The sequence below is a fragment of the Bufo bufo genome, chromosome 8, assembly GCF_905171765.1.
Source record: "Bufo bufo chromosome 8, aBufBuf1.1, whole genome shotgun sequence".
NCBI classification, from domain to species: domain Eukaryota; kingdom Metazoa; phylum Chordata; class Amphibia; order Anura; family Bufonidae; genus Bufo; species Bufo bufo.
This window is the reverse complement of record NC_053396.1, coordinates 136,287,967-136,308,726: the sequence shown is the minus strand read 5'-3', so window position 1 is coordinate 136,308,726 and position 20,760 is coordinate 136,287,967. Positions and strand designations below refer to the sequence as shown.

The following is a 20,760-nucleotide window of genomic DNA, read 5'->3' as shown; positions in this document are numbered from 1 at the left end:
ATGTAAAATGCCCTCAATCCCCTTGTGGGAGGAGTTTTATGGAGTAAGGAACCTATAGCTGGACTCCCTGGAGGTGGCAGGATATGTAGCTGGTTTAAGACAATCTGTATGTTAACAGGTACTTATTTTTAGTAAAGCAGAATTAACAACACTTTACGGGTAAACTTTAGGGGTTGTCCGGGTTCAGACCTGAACTCGGACACAAGCCGATCTGCACTCATTCACCCTGGATGAGTGGAGCATCAGAGCTTTTTATGCTCTGATGCTCCCCCTTGCCCTGCGCTGAATCGCGCAGGGCAAGGGAATTTTCTTAAGATCTGGTGGCTTATTGGGCTCTCCATGGGTAAGCTAGGCAGAGGCTTCCTCCTAGCAGTAAGCCCGGTAACGTCACCGGCACGAATGGGCGGTCTTTATAGTCCTTCTCTGCTTCACCCACCCCCCTTCCTGACCCAGCTGGGGCTTATGTTCATTACCTGTTGTTGGGGTATAAAAGTACCTGTATTTCCTATGTAACCTAGCCTGATGAAGGTGGCAGACCACCACTGAAACGCGTAGCTTGTTTTTATTGTGTTTTACAAAAATGTTTTACTTACCTGAAGTTTCCTGGTGCAGCACGCTTTTTTTTCCTGTCTTTGGCAGAGTGGTTTTGTCTCTATTCCATAGATACAGCACCAGAACCAAGCATGATACTGTTACCTCAGAGCCTGACGACGCTGACTCGCTGTGTCTGTTACACATTGAACTCAATTACACCCATTTTTGCCCTCAGTACCACTCCCATCCTCTCCTCGCTCTGTGCTAATTAGTGTCTGCTATAACACTGAGCTGCTGACCTAATTTCCTTGCCAGAGCTAGTACCTTGCTTTGGTGTCTTGTTTCTATTGTCCACCTGTGTACCATCCTCTTCTTGTCTACTGGATTCAGACCCTCTGCTGCCAGCCCAGACCTCAGATTTGGCTCTTGGATTTTGCATGTACTCCACCTGCCCTGACTTCGGCTTGTTATTGTCTCTGGTTTGCCTGTGACCTCAGTGTCCTGCACCAGTGTCTCTGACCCCAGCTGCCAACCACACCAGGACTATTCCAAGAAGTAGCGTCCTGGTAGCTCCCCTGCAGCAAAGGCCAGTACCAGTTGGTTGGCACAGTGGTTTCACAACCATTGTCTGTAACAGATATGTAATGCCCCAGAGTGGCATTAACACTTCTGCACCCTGCTACTATCTCTAATAGGCTAACAAAGTGTCATCTTGTGTTTTTTGTTCACGTCCTATATACGGTACTGTACGGTATTTCTAATGTTTGTAACTGTTATGTTCAAATGTAGTGTGCTTAGTTCACCAGCAGGTGGCAGCAAACACTGCAGAGCTGCGGTTAGGCAGAATGGAGCTTCCCATTCCATTCTAACCCCCTCTGTGTAGAAGTGGGCGAGCCCTACTTCCTGCAGGTAGGGTGGGGACCAGTGAGAGTTAGTCTAACTTAGCCCCTTCTAGGGGAAGGTGTGCAGGGCAAAGCCAGCCAGGGCACCTTAAGTTCTGCTGGCCATGGCGGTCACAGCTTAAGAGCCTCAGAATCCAGGAGCATAGTCCCTGGCATAACTTAAGAGTCAGACTACAGAGAGAAGGTGCAGCAGACAGAAGAATCTGAGTTATACAGTCAGCCTGTCAGTACAGCAGAGCCAGAGAGTAGCAGAGTCGAGTTTGCCTGCCAGTTTGCATGCTAAAGCCTGCTAGGACCAAGACAAAGCTTGAAGATTGTTTCTGATGAACGTTTACCAAAGTAAAGCTGCTGTTCAACTCCATACAAGGTCTGGACTCAATCTTTCTTTCAAATCCCTCAGTTATTTCCCCTATTTATTGCTTCGGAGCCAAAGCCTGGGGTCCAGCTATATCCAGGTAGGAGCACAGTGACTCACATAAAGGGACATTTTAGGCCGCACTATACCATTCAGCATTCCTACACCTGGGTCGCATTACATAGAGGGCCCTAGGAGGAGGCGCCCATTACAGATACATATGTACAGCACCAGAACCAAACCTGTTACATAAATACAGCACCAAAACCAAGCTCATTACATAAATACAGCACCAGACCCATGCACGATACATATGTACAGCACCAGAACTAAGCCCTTTAAATAAATACAGCACTAGAACCAAGCTCATTATATATACAGCACCAGAACCAAGCATGGTACATATATACATCACCAGAACCAAGCTCATAACTTAAATACAGCACCAGAACCAAACCTATTACATAAATACAGCACCAGAACCAAACACATTACATAACTACAGCACCATAGCCAAGCCAATAACATAAATACAGTACCAGAACCACGTCCATAACATAACTATAGCATCAAAACCCCCTTTATATAGTGCTAGGTTCTGTGCCCCTTTATGTGTACACCCGCTCTGTATAATGATACTCACCTGTCCCTCGTCCCTTGTTGTGATCCAGCGATGTAGGCCTTGTCTCTACTAGCCAGGTCTGCTCCTGAAGAATGTCGCAGGTGGCGTTACATGTTATCACCTCGCCCACATCACAAAGAAGCTCCGTATGGCAACGTAGGGAATTAATGTTTCCCTTATCCTGCAAATCCTAAGGCAATTGCTCAATTGTATCTGTACATGGGGACAAAGATACAGTTGAGCGCAGAGGACCCAGTCCCAGGAGAACCCACCTGGTCACAGGTGCTTGGTACAGGGGCCCCAAAACCCAGGTGACTCCTTCTAAAACCAGGAGAGTTGACGTCTGGTTTACACATATTTTCTTACCATGAGCTAAATATTCACTTCTGCCCGATATGATCAGCATCCACAAAGCAAGCATATTTACCTGCTCCCCCGCACTAGGCCCAAGCTCCCTCGCTCCCCGCCCTCGGCTTCCTCGCTCAGGTCCTCTCCTGTCAACATCTGCTTTGACACCACTGCAGCTGATGCTCTCCTTGTGTCATGTCAATTGCTCATGTGACACAAGGGAAGTAGGTCATTGTGGCCAGCCATTGACAGTGGGGGGACCTGAGCGAGGCAGTCGAGGATGGAGAGAAAAGGGCCAGTACCAGGTGCTGGGGAGCAGGTAAGTACGGGATGCTTCCATAGCAGGTCTGTCCAGGAGGTGCCCCCTCCCGCCAAAGTCAGCAAGTACAGGACTTGGGGTTCAAGTTGGCCAAACGTGAAGCTTCACTTTAATTAACCCTATGCAGAGAGGGAAGAGCGGTTTTCTTATTCATTTTAGTAAGGGAGCAGTGTGTGCTTATAACTCCATATTGCAATTATACGCATATTGTTTCATTGCCTTTTTTTTGGAGATTTAATTGTATGTAAAAGCAAGACTGTCCCAAAACAATGTATTTACCCGACGTCTCAAAGTGCATGGACTGCAGCAACAGAGAGACAAAAATATCTGCACGAGGGGCTCCGCAGGGAAGTGCTTACGTTTATTGCGCTATTTTTATGTCCTGAAAAGCCCTCTTTTTTTCATTACGTTTGTAATGTCCTATTGTGTGAATCAACACGCTGAGTCTTTTAGTGGTCACATGGTACATTGTTGGACACAGCAGGGCATACCTCCCATATTAGAAAAATTGGCACAAAATAAAAAAAAAATGCCCACAATGCATTGGTAGAGAACATACGCTTTCACATGGTAGCCTACATAAAAAGCATCATGTAGAACCCAGTAAACCAGCAGAACATGCCAGCTACAACTGTAATAGCCGACACAGCAATCCTCTTAGACAATGGTGAAGCATGCTTCATGTACCCAGTACGAGACCGGGTCGTCTTCCCCCAATTATGAGCAGACATACTGGGGGTCGTTTACTAAAGACCAGTGTTTCACACGTCAGTCTTAGGGCTCATGCCGTGTGCCAGATGTGCTCGTATTGCGGCCCACAAACAGTGCGTCTGCCATATACAGGCACCAGCCATGTGCACACCGTTTCACAGATGTGGACCCATTCACTAGAATGGGTCGGCAATCCGGAAGATATGATGCGGAGGCACGGAGCTATGGAGCGCTTCCGTGGCATTTTGGTCATTGCCTCTGCACCGCTCTATTTTTTTTGTGGTGCAGACAGATCGCGGAACCATTGAAGCTGAATGGGTCTGCATCCGTCAGGCCCCAAGGACGGTGTGCGTGCATCGGGGGTTGCCATTTGCGGTCCCCAATGCACGGCAAGGGCGGCACATGTTTGTGTGCATGAGCCCTTAGTAAAAAGGCTGCAGGTGAAAGATCCAACCAGTTTATTACGAGTGGCACGCCTCAATAAATCTGCTGTCTGGAGCTGGAGTACATTTTTTGGGAAAGTGGATGTATTGGGAAATTGGCAAGGGTGTCAGAGAGAGAGAAATTTTTTTGCAAACAGGCACTTGCAACATAATATGCTACTGTTCTACACCTGGAAACTGGCAGAGAGCTTTAATAAATGTCCCTATTGTATTTATTATGTTTTTCAGTACGTGTTGTGCTGTTCCTCTGTTATTCCTCCTGAGAATTCTGTAATACTGTGGGTGTGTCCCTCCACGCTCTGACACCATGATCAACGGCAGAATGTGTAGGGACACGTCCCTTTCACAAGGCAGGGTAATGTTAACACCCACTTGTCAATGTATTCATATATATGAGGAATAAAAGAGGAATGTTTCAACACAGTAAGGGTCCATTCACACGTCCGTTTTGGTGTTCCGCATCCGTTCCGATTAAAAACGGAACGTTATGCGGATCCATTCATTTTCAATGGAATCCGCAAATAATCGGACAGCACTCATGGTGCTCTCCAATTCCGTGATTCCGTTCCGTTCCGTGGGTTCCGTTATTCGGATCCTGGAAAAAATATATACCCTGTCCTACTATTTGTCCGATTTTGCGTTCCGTCATCCCATTCTAGTCAATGGATCCGTCAAAAATGCGGATGACATGCTAAAAGCATCCTCATGTCATCCAGATTTTCGGATCCGCAAAAAACAGGAAAGTTTATCTGGAAAGGTAAAAATACTGACGTGTGAATGCACCCTAAGGCCGAATGCACACGCCTGTGGAACACAGACGTGAGCGGTCCGTGGTATGCCGGCCTGGATTCCTGCTAACAGCAGGAGCGCACGGCGTCATTGGTTGCTATGATGCCGTGCGCTTCATGCTGCCGCTGCACTACAGTAATACACTGGTATGATCTATACGAGTGTATTACTGTAGTGCAGCGGCGGCATGAAGCGCTCGGCGTCATAGCAACCAATGACGCCGTGCGCTTCTGCACTCAGCAGGATGCCAGGCCTGGATACCACGGACCGCTCACGTCTGTGTTCCACGGCCGTGTGCATTTGGCCTAAGGCTACATGCACACGAACGTTGTTTGTTTCCGTGTCCGTTCCGTTTTTTTTTGTGGATAGGATGCGGACCTATTCATTTCAATGGATCCACAAAAAATGTTGACAGCACACCGCATCATTATGGAACGTAGCCCCGCAAAAAAAAAGAACATGTTTTATTCTTGTCCGTTTTAGGCATTGTTACAATGGATCCGCAAAATAAAAAAAAACGGATGGCATACGGCTGTCACAGTTTTTTTTGGCGGATCCGCAATTTGCGGACTGCAAAACACATACGGTCGTGTGCATGTAGCTTAATGAGGAAAGAGGCTCCAGATTCCTTATTTCATGGGGAATGGAAGAATTTGCTAAAACAGACATGTCAGGAGAGGTGACAGGTCCTGATATTTTATAACATTACACCCTGCCCCTTTAAAGTGGTTTAATTTTTAGTATATGTACATTAAAGGGGCGTTTGCCACCAATCTCAGATAGGTGCAGGTCCCACTTTTTGGACCCCCGCTTATCTCTAGAACGTGGCCCCAAAAGTGAACGAGAGCACTCTACGCATGCGTGGCGTCCTCTCCCATGGTAGTGAATGGAGAGCGCAATGCGCAAGCGCAGCCCCCTCTCCATTCGCTTTTCTGTGGGACTGCCGGAAATAGTCAAACCAGCGCTTCACTATTTTCGGAACTCCTATAGAAGTGAATGGATGGTGTCCGCGCTTCCGCTTTTCTCTCTAGTTCACTCTCTAGGACCCCATTCTAGAGGTAGGTGGCGGTCCCAAAAGTCTGACGTCGATGTTCTATTCCAGAGATAGGCCACCAAAGTCCTAGATGAGACAACTCCTTTCATGCTTTCAACTAGAAGAAATCTAAGAAGAGCCGTAGTTTTTCTGTCTTTGAATTGCAGGTAGTAACATTTTCAGCACAGGAGCGCGGCAGCTAGAACTTTTCTCACTTCTTTTTGAAGGCCTCTAACAGCTTTGTTACTAGATGGCAAGTGTCGGACAACTACAACAATACAGAGGAGACAATCCTGCTAAAAATATACATAGTGACATAGATCTGACAATTAAGATGATGCAACTGCTATGATATTGGCTTCTTGTCTATGTACAATGTGACAATCACAACCATACTAAACCTGCGTTCCTCTTTTCTATCACGTAGCATTGACCCTGAGTTATTGCTCCAGGCTGATTTTAGCCTTTTCTAAAAATAACCTTAGATAAAAGTACATTGAACTGCCGTCCATATAGTCTATGAATAGCAACTGTCACACATTTAAAAAAAAAATATAAATCAATGTGTGGTTTGATTTAACGCTTTAAGAGCAGATTCAATTCGTGTTTCTATTTATTAGGCCTTGGATGGATTTCTAATTGCGCTGACCACAGACGGCATGATAATATATGTTTCTGACAGCGTCTCCTCCCTTCTTGGTCATTTACCGGTAAGTTATGTCATTTAATGAAAAATAGGTAGATGATGGATAGATATGAAGTACCCCAAACCTTATGTATGGTGTATTTCATTATGTTTTGGCTATATCCTCCAGTAAGGAATATGGTTGGCAGGAACAGAGCTAACCACCCTGTCCCTCCCCTCTTGGTAGGAGTGGGCTGGTCCTGCTTCCTGCCAGGAGGGGGAGTTCTTCCTGTTCAGAGACAGAGAGGAGAGGAAGCACATGTCAGAGCTCCTGAGAGATCAACTTTATTCTGCCTCAAGAACCTACTCCAGAGACAAGACAGCAGAGAAGTGAAGATCGCGGCACACAGGTTCTTCGTTTGCAATGTATATCATTTATTAATGTGACATCATCATATCTGATACATGATCCAGTTACATTGTGTAATAGCCACTGCTGACCAGACGTCTCGGTCCAGATGGACCTTCTTCAGCGGTCTTATAATCTGTGGTGTAAATATATATCCCATTAGTAACTAAATAAACATGATCTAAGGATGGTGAAGAAAATATAAAAATGAACACTTAGGGGTATTTATACCTAAAATGAAAGCATGGTAGTCAGGCAGTGATGAAAGATGCCCAGAATAGTTAGGGTAAAGGGAGTGTGAGATCCCCAATGTTTTAGAGATAGGAAATGGAGGATGGATAATTTATGAGGAGAGTTAAATAGAGGATTTGTACAAGAGCCGAGTCAACTGGAGAAATAAGTGGACGCAATTTGTATCCTATACAGAATTTGCATGTTTTTACCTAACATTTCAGACATATATGTTTTACCCTTCATGTCCAATATGGCATCCTGACATACATATGACCCACATATATTGCGATCATGGGACCTCGCTTTTTCCTCCTAACAACACTTTCCACCATATAGGAATGGTGCCACAAACATACCACTCACTACCGTTATGTTTACAATCCATTTTTTACATTATACTCCCTTTTTTTCACCCGAAATTGAGAAATTATCCTGGTGGAACGCAGATCCGGCGACTTCCGGGGTCACGTGACGCAGTGGTGGAATGCACGTCTGCGTCGCCCACGTCACGTGATATTCCGATCACGTGATCGGCACTCCTACAAGCCCATCATACAGTGTAAAACTACCGCGCTCACAGGCTAGCGTCCTGGGATCCAGCGCCACACACCCCAGCCACAAGATACAGGTAAATACCTCTTAGGATACAAATTGCGTCCACTTATTTCTCCAGTTGATTCGGCTCTTGTACAAAACCTCTATTTAACTCTCCTCATATATTATCCATCCTCCATTTCCTATCTCTAAAACATTGGGGATCTCACACTCCCTTTACTCTAACTATTCTGGGCATCTTTCATCACTGCCTGACTACCATGCTTTAATTTTAGGTATAAATACCCCTAAGTGTTCATTTCTATATTTTCTTCACCATCCTTAGATCATGTTTATTTAGTTACTAATGGGATATATATTTACACCACAGATTATAAGACCGCTGAAGAAGGTCCATCTGGACCGAAACGTCCGGTCAGCAGTGGCTACTACACAATGTAACTGGATCATGTATCAGATATGATGATGTCACATTAATAAATTATATAAATTACAAACAAAGAACCTGTGTGCCGCGATCTTCACTTCTCTGATTACGACTACCAAGTCTTTGCTGGCACCATCAATCATAGTGTGCGGAGCTCCACCTTCACAACAGAAAACTGCATTCCAGACACTGCTGTAAGGTGAGGGACTACGGCTACAGTATAGTGGACATCTACACCTGCTAAGTCCAACCTGCCTCATACTCCTTACTGGGGCTGGAAACTGCACTTTGAATTTGCTGCTATTGCATGAATTAAAAAGTTATATTTGCATTTAGTAAAAAGAGACTTTTATACGGTTAAAGGGGTTTTCTGAGACTTAAATATTGATGACCTATACTCTGGATAGGTCATTAGTATCTGATCGGTGGGGTCGAACACTCGAGGCCTCCGCTAATCAGCTGTTTTTAGGGAAGCAGCGGCTCGGAGTCATGACACGTTCATCAGTCACATGGCCTAGGCACAACATGGCCCCCTAGAAGTGAATGGGGCTGAGCTGTGATACCGAGCACAGCCGCTATACAATGTACGGTGTTCTTGGTGAGCATGGAGATGGCCCGTGGCGCTGACAGGAGCATCGGTGCCTTCTCAAACAGCTGATTGGCAGGGGACCTGGGTGTCGGATCCCACCGACCAGATCAGTATTTAAATCTTGGAAAACCCTTTTAATTGTGGCCTCATTCTTTAAACTACATTTTCACTACACCAATTTCCAGGGAGCAATGGCCTGAGGAAATATGCCATGACACAACACTTCATCAGAACCACTACCATTCCCATCCTCTTCCTCAGTTCCTCAGGGGCTTGCTGCAGATAGATACTATACATACTGTAGATAGACAGACAGACAGATAGTGGCTGCTGGTCCAGCTGATAAAATTCCAGATTATTATTTCTTTTTGACCAGGGAAGGTACATGTGGTCATACATTTTACCAGCAGTGTCCCCGCAGGTGATATGTAGTATTACATGGCATGCATTTAAATAAATGAGCTACAATTTCCATTGACCATAGTATTATTCTCAACAATAACTGTGAATATATCTACTGTACATTTATATACGTGTGCCTTGGACTATAAACTCTCATATCATTTATCGTCACTAATCAGATATCAAAGTTTTCTTGTATGAGGTTGTCAGACTGAAGCCGCCCCTTATCACATCTATAGCCATTGACATAGAGAAAAGTTTAGTTATTGGTGACTTGTATAAAGATCTGATAATGTCATCGCGAGCGGTTATTTCATCTCCCTGTACGTTTGACACGTGAGGCTTCCACCTTACTGAACATGACAAAGCATCTTTTTGTACCAGTCAGATTTGGTGGACCAAAATATATTGAACTTTCTGCCGGAGCGGGAACATGGGGAAGTGTATAAGATGCTGGCTCCGCATATACTGATGACAGAACCAATCACTCCAGAATTTCTAAACAGTAAGTTACCTTCTATTGGATGATGCTATAGAAGAGCCTTCAGATATTTGCACTAAACTCTGTATGAACGGCTACCGAACTTCACAGTCTTGATGTTGGTGACTCATTTGGCGTATTGGCCATTAAACCGCAGACCCAGTCATCAAGTAGGGTGTGATGACGCTCACATCAGACACATGTTTGGATGGTTTAGGGTATTGGAGTACAGGATGGTGCAGTAAATAAGCTCTGGACCCCTGCTGATCAGCTAATGATAGCCTATCATTAACAAAGGCCCTTAGAGTCCTCATCTGTTTGTTGTTACATGCACAAAATAAACCCCTGTGGAGAAGGTTAAATTGCTTGCTTAAAGAGGCTGTCCCAAGATTGAAATGTATCCCCCGTCCACAAGTGCCTGATTAGTAAGGGACCAGCTTCCGGCACCCCCACCAACCAAAGGAACAAGTGCCTGCCTGATTAGTAGAGAACCAAGTTCTGGGACCCCCACCAACCAAGAGTACAGGGGTCTTGTGTCACCCTGTATGAATGGAGCATGAACGCTGCTGCTCTGCTCCATTCATCTCTATAGGACTGATGGAGATAGCTGAGTGCTGTCCTCTTGGCATATCCTCTATAAAGCAATTGCTTAGCACCCATGGTAGAAATTAGCCATTGGTGGGTTAAGAAAAATTAGCAATCGGTAATCGCGCACCCTCCATGCCCGCTAGATCCTCTTCCCTGCCTCCACTTCAGTGGTGAGTAAGGCCTCTTTCACACGGGCGTCGCGTGTGAGGGCTGGCAAGGATGCGGGTGCGTCGCGGTAAATTGCTCGATTTTTCCGTGCAAGTGCAAAGCGTTTTAATGCGCTTTGCAATCGCGTGAGAAAAATCGGCATGTTTGGTACCCAGACCCGAACCCGGACTTCTTCATTGAAGTTCGAATTTGGGTTAGGTGTTGTGTAGATCTTATTATTTTCCCTTATAACATGGTTATAAGGGAAAATAATAGCATTCTTAATACAGAATGCATGGTAAAATTGGGATGGAGGGGTTAAAAAAATAAAATAAAAATTAAACTCACCTCATCCACTTGTTCGCACAGCCCGGCTTGTCTTCTTTCTTCTTCTTTGATGACCTGGGAGGAAAAGGACCTTTGGTGACGTCACTGCGCTCATCACATGGTCCATCACCATGTTGATGGACCATGGGTGATGAGCGCAGTGACGTCACCAGAGGTCCTTTTCCTCCCAGGTTATCCCAGGTATCAAAAAAGAAGAAAGAAGGCGAGGCAAGCTGCGCGAACAATTGGATTAGGTGAGTTAAATAATTTTTATTTATTTTTCAACCCCTCCATCTCTAATTTACTTAGCGTTCTGTATTAAGAATGCTATTATTTTCCCTTATAAAAATGTTATAAGGGAAAATAATAAAGATCGGGTCCCCATCCCGCTCGTCTCGTAGCAACCATGCGTGAAAATCGCACTGCATCCGCACTTGCTTGCGATTTTCACGCAGCCCTATTCACTTCTATGGGGCCTGCGTTGCGTAAAAAACGCACAGTATAGAGCTTGCTGCGATTTTCACGCACAAGTGATGCGTGAAAATCACCGCTCATGTGCACAGCCCCATAGAAATGAGTGGGTCGGGATTCAGTGCGGGTGCAATGCGTTCACCTCACGTATTGCACCCGCGCGGAAAACCCGCTCGTGTGAAAGAGGCCTAAGTCAACAACAGTGCCCATCTTCTCGATTCGCTTAGCCTAATGTTTTTTAATTACCCCCTGCTCAAATGAATAGGATCATGGTACCCCCAAGAATATCATTACACAACGTGGTGCAGCTACTATAAGAAGATATACTATACATATACTGGCTTATACTGTAAATTCTTTTTTTTAAAGCTTCGCCTTTCATGATGTTAAAGGGGTTGTCTGACATTTTTGTATTGATGACCTACCCTCAGGATAGGTCATCAATATCTGATCGGTGGGGAGTTCGACTCTTAGATGAGCGCTGTGGCCTCACAGCTCACCAAGCACTGCCCCTTATATTGTATAGCGGCTGTGCTTGGTATTGCAGTTCAGGTACCTTCACTTGAACGGGATTGAGCTGTGCCTAGGCAATGTGACCGATGTGCGGTGACGTCACTGGCTTAGGAAGAGGCCACGTCGCTCTCTTCAAACAGTTGATTGGCGGGAGATCTGGGAGTTGGACCCTGACTAATTAGATATTGATGACCTATGCTGAGGATAGACCATCAATATAAAAACCCTGGACAATCCTCTTAATGGCTGAGCGTGAATGCAGACAGTAATATGGATCCTGTTGAAAAACGCCCCAACTTCAAAGCACGTCTGAATATTTGGCACTGGTGGCTGTCCATGATGCTGGGAGAACTTTTCTCCACCTACTTTTTAGCCCATTATTTTTACTGTATATTTTTTGTAGTAAGAAAGTCAAACCGACAGCGTAATAAAATCTAGAACCAAACTGTTGTGTGTGAGCTTTGCTTAGTCAGAGGAGGAGAGGGACAATTGGGGGGGGGACATTTCTAGACCACTTTATATGAGTTTGTAAACTGGCACCATATTAAATGTGCCCAAAATATGTGGTTTACTTCCTAGTAAAATCAAAGTATGTCATGAAAGAACATGTTTCCATGAGCAATGTCTTATTCCACGGTTTTATGAAGTGGCAAATAGGCTTTAATGTAATTAGTGATACAAAACAATGAACAGACATTTTATTGCTTCGTAATTGACCATTTCTTCTAATTCTCTCCTTCTCAGATGATAAACAAGTGGAGTTCTGCTGTCATTTAGCCAGAGGAAGTCTAGACCCAAACGAACCTCTTACTTATGAATATGTAAAATTTGTTGTAGATTTTAAGTTTTTTACACATGGTGAGTATTTTTTTAAAAATTCTTATATATTCTGACATGAAGTGAACATACACAGTATATATTTACACTTAGGAGCAGACTTTACCACCATACAAACCAAACAAATGTATGGGGCCCAAGAAATCAGGGGGCCCCCTACTGGTCACAAGAGGTTGGCTGAAAAATATGGAAAGGGGCAGGCATACTGCCGGTCCAGCTGCCTCTTCTGGGGGGAGGGTGGCTCTTCTCAGCTGTAGAGCAGAAGTGCCCAGGCTGCACTGTTAAGCTAAGGGTAGGGCTTAGCAGGCCGAAGGGGGTGGGGCTTAATGGTGTGACGTGGGCCCCCAGACAGAACTGTGCTTGGGGCCCCAGAAATGGAAAATCCGCCCCGTTTATAGTCCCTGGTAACTATGGGGTGTAGCCATTGATAGTTATACAATGTACGCCCTACGACAGATGTAGCAGTGGTGACATCATTTAACTCCTTTGGCTATGTCATTAGTGGTTATAATATAGCTTGCCATAGGCATTAGAGCCAGTTATGACAAACTCAGCTATGCTATATACTAATGAACGTTTGCTATGGGCAAGAGTAAAGCCTAAACTCTATCATGACTTGCATTGTATAGATCCCTATGAAACCTTGGTCACTGTATAGATCTTTATGGTCCAATGTCTTCACCTAATGGACCGTTGTCAGGTTTATGTTGTCTAATAGACTAGGCGCTTGTATTTTGTGGTTTATCATATATATTATTTATCTGGGTAAGATAGGTCATTGCTTGTATGATACAAGTCTAGTGAAAATCTCATCTTTTGATCTATCATTGCCTTTATCTTGTTGGTAGTCTTGGTGGCCTTTACCTCCTGTGAAGTGCATCTGTCTTGTGGTTCAGTGTCAGCAACCCCTTGAGGTGTGGATCGGTCTGCGGTGGTATCTAATGGGTTGCTGGGAGTCAGACCCCCACCGATCAGATATTGGTGACACATACACAGTACATATAAACCTGTACACAGCGCCACCTAGCTGACGAAATTGCAGCATGTTCCTGCACTAACATGACTTCTGAAGACATATAGCAGGTACTTTGGCTGCCTGGATCATATGTTTTCATACTTTTATACTCCTATTTATATGGGGACATCATGATTTTCTTTCCTGGTATACAGGATCTATTTACTAGAAAGCATATTCATGTAGAAGTGTATATATGTATCTATATAACGCTCTCTCTCTATATATATATATATATATACATGTTCGGCATCAGTGAATAGCCTGTTAGCTCCAATCACATGAACACATCATTGTAACAATCATGGATAACAACCTTTTATGAAATGATAAAATTCAGTACAAATATCTTCCAATTAACCTTCTGCCAGAGCCTTTATACCATCTATACATATTCAGAGTGTTAATGAGCTGCTGAACCTTGTAGCGGTGACTAATATGTCACTGCTTCTGATGCCAATGTGACTAATTCTGTTATTGTGCTAATTCAACACGAATGAAGAACATATCATTGTCTGTCCCATCATTCATTTTTCAGGTGCTTTAGGGTCCATTCAAACGTCCGTGTGTGTTTTGCGGATCCGCGGATCCGCAAAACACGGACATTGGCGATGTACGTTCCGCATTTTGCGGACCGCACATCGCAGGCACTTAATAGAAAATGCCTAATCTTGTCCGCAATTGCGGACAAGAATAGGACATGTTCTATATTTTTCGGGGTCGGAATTGCGGACCCGGAAGTGCGGATCCGCAATTTCCGGATCCGGGCAGCACATCGTGCTGCCCTATAGAAATGAATGGGTCCGCAATTCCATTCCTCAAAATGTGGAACGAAATTGCGGACGTGTGAATGGGGCCTTAATCTGAACTTTGACATGAGAGTTTTATCTCATCAGTAGTTGGGTTGCCACTATGTTTCATTTTTACAATAATAGGGGAGTGTCTATGTCACTTGAATGGAGCGCCGCTGCCTTTTCAAACAGCTGATCGGCGGGGGTCCCGGGTGTCGGACCCCCACCGATCAGATGCTGATGATCTATCCAGAGGATAGTTTAAAGAAACTGCAGAACCCCTTTAAGTACAGGGAAATGTTTTCCTGAATACAAGCACAGCTTTAAAGGGGTTATCCAGTTTGCATCAACATACTTTAAAATAACTGTTTATGAAGGTCGCGGTAATTGTGCAATGTATTTCTTTTACCTTTATTGCTCCTATCTTCTGTTCTGGGCTGTGGTCACATGACCGTGTCCATGCAGCTGTTTATTATTTCCTGTGTTCTGTCCATGGGCGGAGCAGTGATAGGGGAGTGTCTATGTAACTAAATGGGTGGGAGTGGCTATAGACTAGATGGGCATTGTTAGGGGCAGTGATAGGGGAGGGGTGTTAGGGGCAGTGATAGGGGAGTGTCTATGTAACTAGCTTATGGGAGGAGCTATAAACTATCTGGGTGTTGTTAGGGGAAGTGATATGGGAGTGTCTATGTAACTAGCTGGTGGGAGGAGCTATAAACTAGTTGGGCGTTGTTAGGGGCAGTGATATGGTTGTGTCTATGTAATTAGCTGGTGGGAGGAGCTATAAGCTAGCTGGACGTTGTTAGGGGCGGTGCTGGATCTACGGCAGAGAAAAGAGAAGTGCATCATGGGTTTGGTTGGATAGAGGAACAGGAAGTGCTATATACAGGGTGGAAACAAACCAGGGTGATATGCTTACATGGTGAAAATAGGTCAGCAGAGGCCAAATTGATCTGTTAAAAACCATAGTAATCCTGGAAAACCCCTTTAAGGAAGTTTTTTCTTGAATGTTTTAAGTGCAGCTAATACAGAGCTATGACAAGATCATGTCATGTCAAATATGCACCTGAATGGCTGACAGAAAGATAATAGTATTCTGATCAACAGAAAAAAAGGAATCTTAAAATCTTCTAGTGAGGTCACCTGTCTGCTTTTATTACAGTGCCTACATCATCATATAATGGCTTTGAGTCAGCGGTTGCAAGGGCGTTCCGGTCAGCCACAGAGGAGCAGATATGTCTCGTAGCTACAGTCCGTCTTGTCACTCCACAGTTTCTAAAGGTGACTACAAAAACAGTTCTCTAATACACATGTACAGGAGTGGTTTATCATCCTTGGCACAACTTCCTAAACCCACGTTCAATTCAAGTATCACTCAGTCAGACTAATTGTTGGCACCAGTGTAGAGCGAGTCAAAGTATCCAAAGTGGACTTCAATCTGAATTTCAGGAAAAATGTGACTTGCCACGAAGCAGATTTTCTTCGTGCTTTGTCGTAACAAATCAATTTTTCCTAAAATGGTGTCTGAAAAAAAAAAAAGAACTCACCTCATCTACTTGATCGCGGAGAGGCCGCCTGCTCCCATCTTGATTGTAGAAAACACGCCAAAGGACCAGTGGTAAGCGTGATGACTTCACCATGTGATGACATCACTGCACTAACCCAGCATGATCACGTGATTACATCATCATTGTGAAAGAGTGCCCACACACAGTGGCAGACAGAGTGCCTGCATACATAGTGTCAGCCAGAGAGTGTCTACTTACACAGTGCCAGCCAGAGAGTGTCTACATACAAAGTCCCTGCCTGAGAGGGTCTACATACACAGTGTCCGCCAGAGAGTGCCTATATACACAGAACCTGGCAGACAGTATCTACATACACATTGCCAACCAAAAAGTGTCTACATACACAGTACCAGCCAGAGAGTGCCTACTTACAGTGCCTACCAGAGACTATCTACATGTAGTGCCTACCAGAGTGTCTACATACACAGAGTCAGCCAGAGAGTGTCTACATACACAGTACTTACCAGAGAGCATCTACATACAGTACACAGTGCCAGCCACAGTGTCTACATATAGTCCTACCAGAGAGTGTCTATATACACAGTGCCTGACATGTCTACATATAGTCCTACCAGAGAGTGTCTATATACACAGTGCCTGACATGTCTACATATAGTCCTACCAGAGAGTGTCTATATACACAGTGCCTGACATGTCTACATAAACAGTGCCTGCTAGAGAGTGTCTATATACACAGTGCCTGGCATGTCTACATAAACAGTGCCTGCTAGAGAGTGTCTACATATAGTCCTACCAGAGAGTGTCTATATACACAGTGCCTGGCATGTCTACATAAACAGTGCCTGCTAGAGAGTGTCTACATACACAGTGCCTGCCAGAACAGTGTCAGCAAGAGAGTGCCTACATACAGTGCCTACCAGAGAGTGTACATATACAGTGTCAGCAAGTGTGTCTACATACACAGTACCAGGCAGAGAGTGCCTACCAGAGAGTTTCTACATACACAGAGTCAGCCAGAGAGTGCCTATATACAGTACATAGTGCCAGCCACAGAGTGTCTACATATAGTCCTACCAGAGAGTGCCTATATACAGTACCAGGCAGAGAGTGCCTATATACAGTTCCTACCAGAAACTGTCTACATACACCGTGTCAGCCAGAGAGTGCCTATATAGACCGTGCCGGCCAGGTCAGTCTCATTTATATTCTCTAACTCTATTTTCATGACCCTTCCACATGACATGGAATAGATCAAGATTATTTGTAAGTAGTGACATTACAGGGACACAATTTACGTCTTTTGTTGGATGTCCGTCAATATTTCCGCCTCTCGCTTTACAGCTTGTTGCGTTGAATACATTTCTATGTGCTTTATACAGATTTATTTTTTTATTGTTGTTACTTGTTATTATAACAAATACCCGTCTTGCTACAATAGATAATGCATTGTCACCTCATCCACTCCTTTGTTTCCAGGAGCTGTGCAACGTAGAAGAGCCTTGTGAAGAATTTACATCCCGGCACAGTCTAGAGTGGAAATTTCTCTTTTTAGATCACAGGTAAATTTTAGAACTGAGCGTAAAAAAACTGCAGATGAACAAGAGCAAACGATTTCTAAAAATCTGTGCACTTTCTGTAGAAACAGGAATTATTTGGATATTGCAAAATTTATATAGATGATGTACAATGAGGGAGAACTAAAAGTATGGATTGTCTATGCTCTTATCTCATGATGGTCTGGTTGATCTATTGGGCTACTGTATGTACTGTTCACTCAGACATAGTCATAGGATCTGTTAGGATGCATTACAAAACAAATTTGAACCAATGATGCCAATGTGAACAGATCATTACTTACCAGGTCTAAAAAAAAGGGACATGTGTGGGCAGGGAAGGGTGTGGCCTGCCAGGCCCGTCTCATTAAAGAGGTTCTGCACTTTATTTAAACTGATGGTCTATCCTCTGGATAGATCATCAGCGTCTGATTGGCGGGGATCCCGGGTGTCGGATCAGCTGTTTGAGAAGGCAGCGGCGCTCCAGCCTCTCACTGTTTACCGCTGGCCCAGTGACGTCACGACTAGTATCAACTTGCCTGGGCGGGGCTAAGCTCCATTCAAGTGAACAGAGCTTAGCCCCGCCCAGGCCAGTGATTCTCAAACAGCTGATTGGCAGGGGTCCTGGTTGTTGGACCCCCGCCGATCAGATGCTGATGATCTATCCAGAGGATAGACCATCAGTTTAAACAAAGTGCAGAACCCCTTTAATCTTTCTCTACTCCTGTTTTAGGCGTAGAAAATGTTCTAAATCTACACCAGCAAGGAAGCTCCGAATTTATGTAGAGGCCGGTACCTCAACACAACTCCGGTGCATGGGCTATTAAGACCGGCATTTAAAACACTGGTCTTAATAAATGACCAACATAATACCTTGATTTCACTTGTATTATACCAGGTAGACACTGGGGTGTGTCAATGTGCTGTACAATATTACTTACCTATAATTACCTATCATTAATTTGTCATTCAGTCTATAATATTCCATCCAGTTCCCCGGTCACTGGATAGTCAGATATTTGTCTCTTTCTCTATGAAGAAACCTATTTTTAGCAATTTCGCTGCCAATAAAGACAGACAGGCTAAACTAAATTAAACTAAATGTGGTTGCGTAATGGAATTTACCTACGGGCCAGAGTCAGTCAATTCTTCAGTGTCCCGGTTGATGCCAGGTCCCTAAGGCTGTAGCAGATGTCAGATGATCGTGCTTATGTACCTGCAGATAGCACACCGTCTATTTTCCCTTCCCCTTCATACAGTAGCTTGGAAGTGTATGGAAGAAATAATCCAGCTGTAGATTGAATTACTGACTAGCCACAGGGTTTAGCCTTTGGTCTGGGATTAGAAAAGGGATTAAGTCCCATGTGATTTCCCGTACAAACCACATATACAGCTGTGATTCTTCGTCATGAAGTACTGTAGGTTTTGTATTGCATGTTTGTGGTTTATAGTCTCCTCTTCTCGTCTTTATTCTCACCCTGGGCCAACCTTATATAGATACGGCACACTAGTAAGCCGCTGTTCACACTTCCATCAGAGCCTGCGTCATAGTTAAAGCGGAAAATGGAGCATGCTGTGGCAGTGGTATACATAGAGAAGTTAGGGCCCCATAGCAAGGATCAAACCAGGCCCCCCACACAGGACAGAAGGGTTTCCGTCTAAGCCCCTTTTAGTGACCCATGGGCCATTTTTTCCACTGCCTCATTTGCTAAAAGTTGTCATTTTAGAGGGTAGAGTCCTGGCCAACTTTTCACCTCCAGTAGAAGAGGAGATAATCCCGGCTAAGACTACTTTCACACTGGCGTTTCTGGGTCCGCCTGTGGGATCCGTTTCAGGGCTCTCACAAGCGGCCCAAAACGGATCAGTTCAGCCCGAATGCATTCTGAATGGATAAGGATCCGTTCAGAATGCATCAGTTTGGCTCCGTTTCGCCTCCGTTGCGCTTTTGAGGCGGACACTAAAACGCAGCTTGCAGCATTTTGGTGTCCGCCTGACGATGCGGAGCCAAACGGATCCGTCCTGACTTACAATGTAAGTCAATGGGGACTAATCCGTTTTCACTGACACAATATGGTGCAATTGAAAACAGATCCGTCCCCCATTGACTTTTAATGTAAGTCAAGACGGATCTGTTTTGACTTAGACCTTTTTTTTTTAATGAATAATGCAAACAGAAGCGTTATGAACGGATATAAGCGTTTGCATTATCAATTCGGATCCGTCTGTGCAGATACAAGATGGATCCGCACCGAACGCAGGTGTGAAAGTAGCCTAAGACTGGGCCCCCTCTTGCCCTGGGCCCCATTGCAGCCACATGGTCTGCCGCTATGGTATTTAGCCCCCTGTGTTGTGGTATTATTCCTGTTGGAATGATGGACACCATGATGGAGACCCGAAGAACCTATTGCAAGTCAATGGGCACTGTTGGAGTCATCATGAGACATATGCAGCACTCCATTATTTTAATTTTTTTCTATGATGGGACAGAAAAACTGAAATTTTAACAGATGTCTGTTTCCTAATCAACACTGCTCAAATCAAAAACTAGGAAATGTAACCTTCATCCCTTTCAGCAGCGTTGACCTCATATTTGGGAGGGGTCTTTCAGATCTCCTTAGATACAGCCGACTAAATTATTTAATTACTTTGTACCTGAAAATTGAACTCCTCGGACAGTTGCAAACCCCTAAGGCCAGCCTTTAATCACCAGTTTGTAGAGATATAGTCCACATACATATGCTATCACCAGTTTATATAGATATAGAGGGCCATTTTTTAAACAGAAATGGCAACTTGGGCATGGCGACTTTTCTACACATGTTTTAGATGTCCATAAAATCCTTCAGTTTTCGCACTGGCCACTAGTCCGAATGATAGACACCACTTCTTAGTTTGTACAATCGCTTTACTTCAGTTATCTGCTTATCATTGAAGGCAGGATTACAAAGACATATCATCAAAATTCTGTAACGCTTTTAAAAGAACCACAAACACTAATGCCGGGTTTACTTTGCCCAATAGTTGGGCAGATTATCAGAGACGACGTTCATACAAACACTCATTCCCGATAATCTGCTAAAGGCGCTGAAGATCACCCGATAGGGCCCCATTCACACAACCGTATTTCTGGTCCGCATCCGATCCACATTTTTTGCGGATTGGATGCGGACCTATTCATTTCAATGGATCCGCATAAAATGAGGGCAGCACA

The 20,760-nt window shown here is 44.4% G+C and overlaps 1 protein-coding gene across 2 annotated transcripts in view; it reads left to right on the top strand.

Moving 5' to 3' along the window:
- LOC120978010 (neuronal PAS domain-containing protein 2-like) overlaps positions 1–20,760 on the top strand; it is a 215,026-nt gene that overhangs the window by 154,236 nt on the left and 40,030 nt on the right. For both annotated transcript variants that reach the window (XM_040406243.1, XM_040406244.1), the window contains exons 6-10: positions 6,677–6,766; positions 9,682–9,802; positions 12,569–12,682; positions 15,630–15,748; positions 17,473–17,555. In XM_040406243.1, coding sequence (XP_040262177.1) covers positions 6,677–6,766; positions 9,682–9,802; positions 12,569–12,682; positions 15,630–15,748; positions 17,473–17,555 — 527 coding nt within the window. The remainder of the gene's footprint in view (positions 1–6,676; positions 6,767–9,681; positions 9,803–12,568; positions 12,683–15,629; positions 15,749–17,472; positions 17,556–20,760) is intronic.